This window comes from Sinocyclocheilus anshuiensis, unplaced genomic scaffold, assembly GCF_001515605.1.
Source record: "Sinocyclocheilus anshuiensis isolate Anshui unplaced genomic scaffold, SAMN03320099.WGS_v1.1 scaffold1096, whole genome shotgun sequence".
In the NCBI taxonomy this organism is placed as follows: Eukaryota; Metazoa; Chordata; class Actinopteri; order Cypriniformes; family Cyprinidae; genus Sinocyclocheilus; species Sinocyclocheilus anshuiensis.
In genome coordinates, this window is record NW_015548251.1 from 286,941 (window position 1) to 296,342 (window position 9,402).

Here is a 9,402-nt window from a genome sequence, read left to right on the forward strand (position 1 = left end):
GCAAAAAAATCTAAATACTGAGAAAATCGCCTTTAAAGTTGACCAAATTAAGTTCTTAGCAATGCATATTGCTAATCAAAAATTTAAAAAAGTTTTGATATATTTACGGTAGGAAATTTACAAAATATCGTCATGGAACATGATCTTTACTTAATATCCTAATGATTTTTGGCATAAAAGAAAAATCGATAATTTTGACCCATACAATGTTTTTTTGGCTGTTGCTACAAATATACCCCAGCGACTTAAGACTGGTTTTGTGGTCCAGGGTCACATATAAGGCGCAAATTCTACACAACATTTTTCGTCCTTAAAGAGCACCGCAGAAAGGCGACAAGACAAAAAAAGACGCTATTGTATTGTTTATTTGCAGGCACAAGTGTTCGAACATTTTAGTGACTGCCCCACATACAACATTACTTACGGTAGAACCGTAATGATGATACTACAGTTTTAAAAAATACAGTGGCACCGCCAGTATTTTGGAGCTTTAGTATCTCCGATACTACCGTAGATACTACTATGGTAAACCGTGCAACCCTAGTGTATATATACAGTGGGTACGGAAAGTATTCAGACCCCCTTATGTAAGATGTTTTTTTTCTTCTTTCTACAGGTTATCTTAAGCGTTTTTCCATTGTTTTAGTTTTAGTATAACATTATAATACCATGCATATTTTTATTTATTTAAAGAAGAAACCAATCCGATGTATAGTTGACATCTGAGGCTTAATACTAGAGAAAGCAATAAAAGTTTTTCAGTTAGAGTGTTTTCAGCTTGTTTTCATATAAAAATATGGCATGCAGTTTCTTCAAACTGGTATAAACATCATTCAATGTAAATTGTAATTGTAATCGCAATTACGATTTTTGTCATAATGGTGCAGCTCTACACACATATACATTTTTTTGTGTTATTGCTTGTTATTCATCTCTGCCCATCCCTTATTATATTTTAAGTATTTATTTGCATTTTTTGTATATGTATTAATTTGTATTTTATATATTTAATATATAAAACTGTAATATATAATTTATTACTGTTCTGTATTAATTATTATTTTTTTGTTTGCATTACTCTTCTCTGACCACCCCTGGTTTCTAAAAATAATGGTAATTATATTTTGCTTTTTAATATTTTTTTTTATTATGATGTAAGTTTATTATGTATTTTCATTTATTTATGGTTTATTTTTATTCTATCTATCTTTATAACTTTTTTTTTTTAAGAGAGAGTTGGAGTGTTTGGGTTGTTATTCTCTGACCCCCTGACCTCAAGAGATCATGATTAGAGGCTGGTTCTTCCTTCAGAGTTTCACTGCACTAAAAACACATTTATTACATCTCTTTTCAAAGGCACTTCAAGCTGTACTTGACAACCAACACAGAACTTTTCTCTGACAACTTCAAGGCTGTGTTCTTAGACAAGAATGGAAAAGAGGACCAATATGACATTCAGTTACAGAATTACTATAAAGGACACGTAGTGGGTAAGACATGGGATGAGAATATCAGCCTTGGCTGAGAACTGAATTTTCTTGTTTTTCCATCCGTGATTCATTATCATACATTGACATATTGTTTGCTATCTCAACAGGAGAGGAGCACTCGCGTGTGCAGGCACACATAGATGGTGAAGAGTTTTCAGCCCAAATTCTTACTGAAGAGGCTGAATATAATGTAGAGGTAATTTGTTCACACATGCTTAATACTTGAAAGCATTTGATATTAATTTCACAGTGTGCATTTTTACTAAATGTTTCAGTATATCTTGTCTTGTCTTCGTTTAGCCCTTGTGGCGGTTTACAGAGTCACCCTCTGATGGCCGTTTGCTGGTGTACCGTTCAGAGGACATTAAAAACATCAGTCGACTGTCCTCACCTAAAGTGTGTGGATATGTGAACGCTGATGCCCAGGAGCTCCTGCTGGCAAGAGCAGTGGGACAGACAGAACAGGAGCAGGGTGTGTATTTACATATTTATGACAAGATACCACAGAGGACTTTGGGTCACTTAGTATTGGAGACTGGAGATCAGACAAGTTATCAAAATTAACCCCATTTCCTTTTTTATGAGGTTCTGAAACTTTTCTATTTTTAATAGTAAATTTGAGGAGCAGGAATTTATTGGAATTCCCTGCAGATCTATTTTGACCTCACTCAGACCGTCACCACGGTCCTATCCTGAATGACGTCATTCTTCTGCTTATCTTCGAGACCTAATTACAACAATGTCAGGTGACTGACCTTATGGGTTGGCTGTTATATAACATCCGGATGGACCAACCACTTCCTTTTGCCTTTCTCGCCTCATCTGAGACCGGATTGGTTGATTGCATTTAAACTCAAACACAGGAGAGATTGTGGTTCCAATCCGTCACGTTTTCATGTAGGTGCTTTAAATCTCTGAGGATTGTGGTGGATTTCTCCTCATTTCTGTATTTTTTACGCGTCATTGGAACACGCATTGGTGAGTGTCTCTTTACTTTATTATACTGTTTACAGGTGTTTGTGTTTGTGTCTGCAGTTCGCAGCGGATTTGATATTTCCATCCTGGTTACTGCGTGTATGCACGTAGAATGGTGGATATTTGAAAATTATTTTCTTATGTGAATTTTGATCTTTGAGAAGTTCTGTTCTCAGGCTTTATTTGAAGGACAGTTAATGACTGGTGATTCGTCAAACTATATGTGAATGGTTTAATTTGTTTATTTTCCAACAAAAACCAAGAAGTTTATGTTGAACAATTGAATTTCAGCCTCAGGAAATAGTAATATTGTGTGATTCAAAGAGTGCTGTTCGCAGACTTTGAAAGATAATTAATGGACAGGGATTCGTCACAGTTTATATATTTATAGGATTGCAAACTTGCGAACATACTTGGTTTCAAGAACTGAGTTTCGTTACAGTTAAACTTGGTTTGTTGACATGAGTCACTCAAAATGTTTATTTTGTCAGGCTGATATATACCCACGAGATGGATATTGAGAATGCCCATCCTGTTTGAGTATGCAGCATTTACTTGACAATATTGAGAACCCCTGTGCAGCAGCAGTAGCGCAACGTTTGGATACACCTTCGTGTAGCCCTTATCCTTACATGTCTGTCTAATTTGGGATGTAATTTGAAGCTGTTCACCCACCGTTGTAGTGGATGGGCTCTGAGAAGTCTCGAACTGGTCCTCTTCCGGTAGAGTGGCATCTCCATCCCAAAGTGGTAAGACTTATATGGGGTCAGTTCGGTATGGCGAAGATCAATCTGTTTGCGATGGTGGAGACAACTCATTGCGATCTATGGTATTCCCTAAACAACAAACCAGGGAGAACCCTTAAGGGATAGATGCACTCAAGAATGGCTGTAAGAGTTGTTGTACGTGGTTCCTTCTCTACCTTTGATTCCCCTGGTGCTCAGGATGGTAGCATTGGGCCGTCACAAAGTTTTACTTGTGGCCCCAAGATGGCTGAAGAAACACTGGTTCCCGACTCTTGTATGTTTGCTTCAAGGTCATCCAAGGCAGTTACCGAGGAGAATTGATCACCTGTCTCAGGCGGAGGGACAAATTTGGCACCCGAGGCCAGATACTCTATAACTGTGGGTATGGCCTTTGCTCAGTCCCTCCTTAAGGACTTAGATGAAGCTGTACTGAGGACAATAAATAATTTTTAGGCACCCTCTACTTGGAGTAACTATTCTAGCAAGTGGTGAATATTCTCAGCATGGTGTCAAGACCATCAGCTAGACCAGGGGTAGGCAAGTTCGGTCCTAGAGAGCCGCAGTCCAGGACCGAACTTGCCTACCCCTGAGCTAGACGCTGTCAGAATGTCAGAATTGTGACACCAGTTTTTTTCTCTGGTTTCTTCAGTCATTGTTGGATTCAGGGAAATCAGTTAATACTATAAAGGTCTATATGGCAGCCATCTCACACTTTCATTCTTTAGTGGATGGTGTAAGTATTGGTAAACACTCTTTAGTGTCTCAATTCCTTAAGGGCGCACACCATTTATGCCCAGGGAGGGTTATGAGCTCACCTGCTTGGGATCTTACTGTTATCTTACGTTGACAAGTCAAAGCACCTTTTGAACGTTTTGATCAAGCCGATCCAAAGTTCCTGACATGGAAGACAGTCTTCCTCCTGTCAATATGTTCAGCTAAGAGGGTTAGTGAATTGGACTCTTTATCAGTCAATGAAGGAAAATCCAGGGGTTTATCTTTGGCCAAATCCCTTATTCCTACCCAAGGTCCTTAGGCCTGGTACAATAAATCAGGTAATTGAGCTTGATGCTTTTTACCCAGACCTTCGATTGTCTCACTGGAAAATGGATACAATTTCACAAGCATATTCCAGTCAAAATCTACCTATTCCTGGTGATCTGGTCACCCATTCTACCAGGAGTATGGCCACTTCCTGGGCAGCACTTAAGGGGGTAGCACTCTCAGACATGTATGGCGGCCTCTTGGAGCACTCCATGCATGTTCACAAGATTTTGATTGATGTGACAAATCCAAATTCTTTGGGGTCTGCCATTTTATCTGCTGTTAAGTTACCAGGGGAAGGGAATGATACTAGTCCCTCGTGACTCTGTTTGCATTAGTCATCCAGGATAAGACCGTGGTGACAGTCTGAGTGAGGTCGAAATAGATCGTAAGTTATGTCCATAACTATGGATCTATGAGACGAATGATGACCGTCACCATCCCTTGTCACTCGGGAGGAGCTGAGGCATTCCAGGCAGGAGGAAGTGGTTGGTCCCTCCGGATGTTATATAACAGCCAACCCCTAAGGTTGACGGTCACCTGACATTGTTATCATTAGGTTTAGAGGATAGGCGGAAGAATGGCGCCATTCAGGATAAGACCGTGGTGATGGTCTGAGTGAGGTCTCATAGATCCATAGTTATGGACATAACTTACATTATATACAATTATATTCTTTTTTTAAACCACCAAATGAACTCTCGGACCGTATGGAATCAAGTTTGAGAAGCGCTGCACTCTTACTAAATCCTTATGAAAATTCTAGCCCTGCCTACATTTAGCTCCTAAATATTTTGTTTCACTATGAAATAAGTTATTTAGCATTTCAAAAGTTTGGGGTTCATAAGATTTTTTTTTTTAAGAAATAATTACTTTTATTCAGTGAGGAACATTAAATTGATTAAAAAAAAAATGAAAGTTTACATCAATAGAAAAAATTCAAATAAATGCGTTGTTGTTGTTGTTTTTACTTTCTATTGATTGAATCCTGAAAAAACAATGTATCACCGTTTCCACAAAAATATTAAGCTACAAAACTGATTTGAATTTCTGAAGGATCCTGTGACACTGAAGACTGGAGTAATGCTTGCTGAAAATTCTGCTTTGCCATCACACAAATAAATAAAAATTTTAAATATATTCAAATAGAAACAGTTATTTAAAATTTTAATAATAATTCACAATGTTACTGTTCTACTATACTTTTATCAAATAAATGCAGCCTTGGTGAGCACAAGAGACTTTCTTCTAATAAAATAAAAAAAACTAGCCAACATTAAACTTTTGAATGTAAGTGTAATTGTCACATGTTGTTTTGTTTTTCAGCCATTTCGAGACTGACACATTTAATCATGATAGTAACCTAAACAGAAAATAGATATTCAGCTTTCATCACATGCTCATGATGAGCGAGATGGTTACTCCATGAGTGTGTGTGTAGGAGTTACATCAGTCTGACAAAGGCTGCCCATTCAAGCATGTGGTCACACGGCAGTAACCTCCTGCTATGCGAACTGAACATAGTCTGGAGACAAAGCATAATAATTCAATTCATTAACTTCATTCTTTGTCCTCCATTATAATAGTCATGGAAGTCCCCCATTGTGTTGCTTTAAATTGTGTAGATCTGTTTATGGGCATTGATGCTTTGGAACTGAGTAATTAGAAATAATTATTCCGTTTTAATTTTATAGTGCAGCATGTTTAGATGCTTTTATTTCTTAAATACAGAGCCTCACAACATAGAGAGAAGATCTGCACATGACCACAAGAAGAACACCTGTCCGCTGCTTTTAGTGGCAGATCATCGCTTCTACAAGCACATGGGCCGTGGAGAGGAGAGCACCACCCTCAACTACTTGGTAAGCAATGCAACTGGAACACATTAAATTTACAATTTAAATTAGAACACATTACATTTTGTGGTTGTGCTATACAACAGAGCAGTTTGTTGCACTAAGGGTAAGGTCCATATAAACACCATGATATCAAATTAAAAATGCATTGAATTTGTGTGTTTTGTGTCTTTCAGATTGAGCTGATCGACAGAGTGGATGATATATACAGAAACACATCCTGGGATGATTATTTTAAAGGCTACGGTGTGCAGATTCAGCAGGTGACCTCAATAACTCTTAATCGTTCAAATCTGGAAGGATCATCCTCCTCAGTTCTTTTCTTACTTCAGTAGATGAGTTTTATTTTCCTAAGAGCTTTTCAAACTATGGTTAACCCTGGGTTATCGTCATTCTAAATCCAGCTTTTAACTCTGGGTAACGGTACTTTTCACACATGTAATTTAGAAGCAGGGTGAGCACTGCTTTTTACCCCAGGGTTATGAAACCACGCAGTGGAGCAATACGGTGCCAAACATGTATAGTGTTAAACGAAGCGGTGTTAGAATGCTATAAGTAGACAGACATGCAATCACATGCCTCATATTCACATGCTTTTGAAAGTCAAGAAAGCATAGCACATTGTATAGACAGTCGTTTCAGAGTTTCAAGGGAAAAATGTCAAGTGGTGACAAAACATGTTAATTGGAGTGAAGAAGAGACTGTTTTATTCTTACCTTTGTAGACAAAGTCCATTCAGGCAAAACTTGATAGTTCAGTCTGCAATAATACAAGTGCTATAAATGTGAAACAAAATAACCCAGGATTCCATTTACCTGGGAATGATCCAGGGTTAACTATTTCAAGTGTGATAACCCTCTAGTTTCTGTCCTTATTTGTTAAAGGGATTGTCGATGATTTACAGTGTGAAAAATGGTGCAAAGGCTCTACAAAAATATATTAAAACTGTTCTATACAACTGTACTATATTATGATTTTTTTTGAGTTATTATTCACTGAAAATCTTGATATCCTTTCAAACTATCAATGGAACATTAGTGAGAGAAGTAATAATGTCTGATTTGTGAAATTGAATCACTAAAATGGTTCATTAAACCACTCGGAATTATTCATTGAAAAATCAGTGATACAGTTCTTGATTAAAACTCATTAACTGATGATGAGCATTTCTTGAGTTAACAACTCACTAAGTTGAAGGTTATCAGTGAATAATGACTTGAATTGTGACAGAACTTTGTATTTGTATGACTTCTGTTCCTCACACAAAGCTCTCATATGGCTTCAGACGAGTTGCAATACAGCACACAAGTCATATGAACCACTTTTATGATACTTGCTTTTGCATCCTTCTTAAAGCTTGAAAGCCCCACTGTCCATTCATTGTAACTGTATGGGACAGTACAACCAGAACATTATTCAAAACACCTCCTTTTTTTGTTCCACAGAAAAAAGTCATACGGGTTTAAAGGATTGTCCAGAAACAACCCTGCTTTTTTCACTTCCGATCACTGGTAGAACAGATGACTCTGAAGTGAAATAGATCATAGCAGCTTAACTCTAATACAAAGAGCTTAATGTTAGTTTCAACAGACCACAAACGTTTCCAGAATTTGTCACATGGCTTGTAGCAAACTCCAGGTGTAACCTAATGTTGGGCTTTTTCTCAGAAGTAGCTTTCCTCTAACTGACACTTTGATGTATTTCATGCTTTTTCCATCTTGTTACAGTGTTCATGTGCTCAATGCTTTGCCTTTTTATAAGGATTTTTTGTTGTTGTTGCTTTTTTCAAGAGTCCAAGTCCAGGTTTTTGATCTGTGGGTGTTATATTGCCATCTAAGTTGTAAATATGCCCACAGATAATCATAAACAAGGAGCCCACAAAAGTTGCCCCCGGAGAGATTCACTACAACATGAACGGCAGCCCATTAGGAAGAAAGGATGGTGTGTGGGATGTGAAGAAGCTCTTGGAAGTAAGTGCCATGTCCCTAGAAGTACAGTATACACAGGTTAAAATGTTATGATAAATCCACAACAACAGTCCAATAAAAGTAAAGTTTATGGGCTTTGTATTCAGGTCAGATGTTATTGGCTCCAGACTGTGTCTAAAATAATTGTATTTATATGTATAAATACACACACATACAGTAGAGATCAAAATTAGAGAACAACCTACAATTTCCTACATTTTAAGGTCGCTGCTTAGTCCTATTTGAAGTTATCCTAACAGGAGTAAAAGGGCAGTTTTTAAGCATATTTCATAAATTAATTGTATTCTGAAGCACAGTATAAAAAAACTTCAATTAGATATTTGAAAAAGAATCTCTGATCAAAATTAGAGAACACTTACAGATACCTACAAGTCATTGGTGTTACTGACACCTAGTGCTAATTTCCTTAATTATATGACAAACCCTATTTAATTGGCAGCATTCCTCTAATTTTCACTGAGATTGCAAGATGGCGGGCCGCTCTAAGGTGACTGAAAGCCTGCAACAGGAGGCGGTCCAGATGAAGGCTAAAGGATCACCCTTTCAGCCATTTCAAGAGAAGTTGGTCGTTCCAAAACATGTGATTTCTTGAATATTGCAGCTTTACAATGATACTAATTCATTCAAGTCCTTCAAAACGGCTGGTTGTCCACGTAAGACAAATGTACGTGAAGACAGGATAATGTGGAGACTCTTAATGGGGAAACTCAGTGATTCAGTTTTTAAAAAGAAAATTCTGACATGTTGGTGTTATCTTTCACTTGGATGTTATAAGTTGCACTGAGTAAATACAGCTGGATAAAACAAAAGCTGTGTCCGTCTTCATTTCAGGCTGCAAAGCAACAAACTGTGATTATTTTAAAGGGGGTTATTCTTTTCTATACCCACTGTAAATAAGTTATGCACTCAATAAACCAACATTTTTTTGACCATTTCTGTAAATTGTCAGCTAATTTGTCCATAATTTAGCTTCTAAATGCTTAATTTTTAAGAGCCCGTTTTTTACGAGTCAGAATTTTAATCAGGAGCCCTGAATCACAAATTTGTAGACCCTCACTTTCTCATCTTTATCTCACTTCTCTTTAGCAATTCAGTTACGACATCGCAGACAACGCCTCTGCAGTTTGCCTTGCCCATCTCTTCACCTATCAGGACTTTGATGATGGCACTCTGGGTCTGGCATACGTGGCCCCTTCCAAACAGGGACTGGGAGGACTCTGCCCTAAGCGTAAGAATCTCTTTAGTCAAGTCAAGTCAAGTCTGCTTTATTGTCAATTCTTCCACATGTACAGCACATACACACAGA

The 9,402-nt window shown here is 37.6% G+C and overlaps 1 protein-coding gene across 2 annotated transcripts in view; it reads left to right on the forward strand.

Annotated features, from left to right (window-relative positions):
• The window catches only part of LOC107655315 (disintegrin and metalloproteinase domain-containing protein 17-like), a 24,262-nt gene that overhangs the window by 6,669 nt on the left and 8,191 nt on the right, over positions 1 to 9,402 (forward strand). For both annotated transcript variants that reach the window (XM_016442772.1, XM_016442773.1), the window contains exons 3-9: positions 1,357 to 1,490; positions 1,598 to 1,686; positions 1,791 to 1,962; positions 5,984 to 6,114; positions 6,285 to 6,371; positions 7,965 to 8,078; positions 9,183 to 9,324. In XM_016442772.1, coding sequence (XP_016298258.1) covers positions 1,357 to 1,490; positions 1,598 to 1,686; positions 1,791 to 1,962; positions 5,984 to 6,114; positions 6,285 to 6,371; positions 7,965 to 8,078; positions 9,183 to 9,324 — 869 coding nt within the window. The remainder of the gene's footprint in view (positions 1 to 1,356; positions 1,491 to 1,597; positions 1,687 to 1,790; positions 1,963 to 5,983; positions 6,115 to 6,284; positions 6,372 to 7,964; positions 8,079 to 9,182; positions 9,325 to 9,402) is intronic.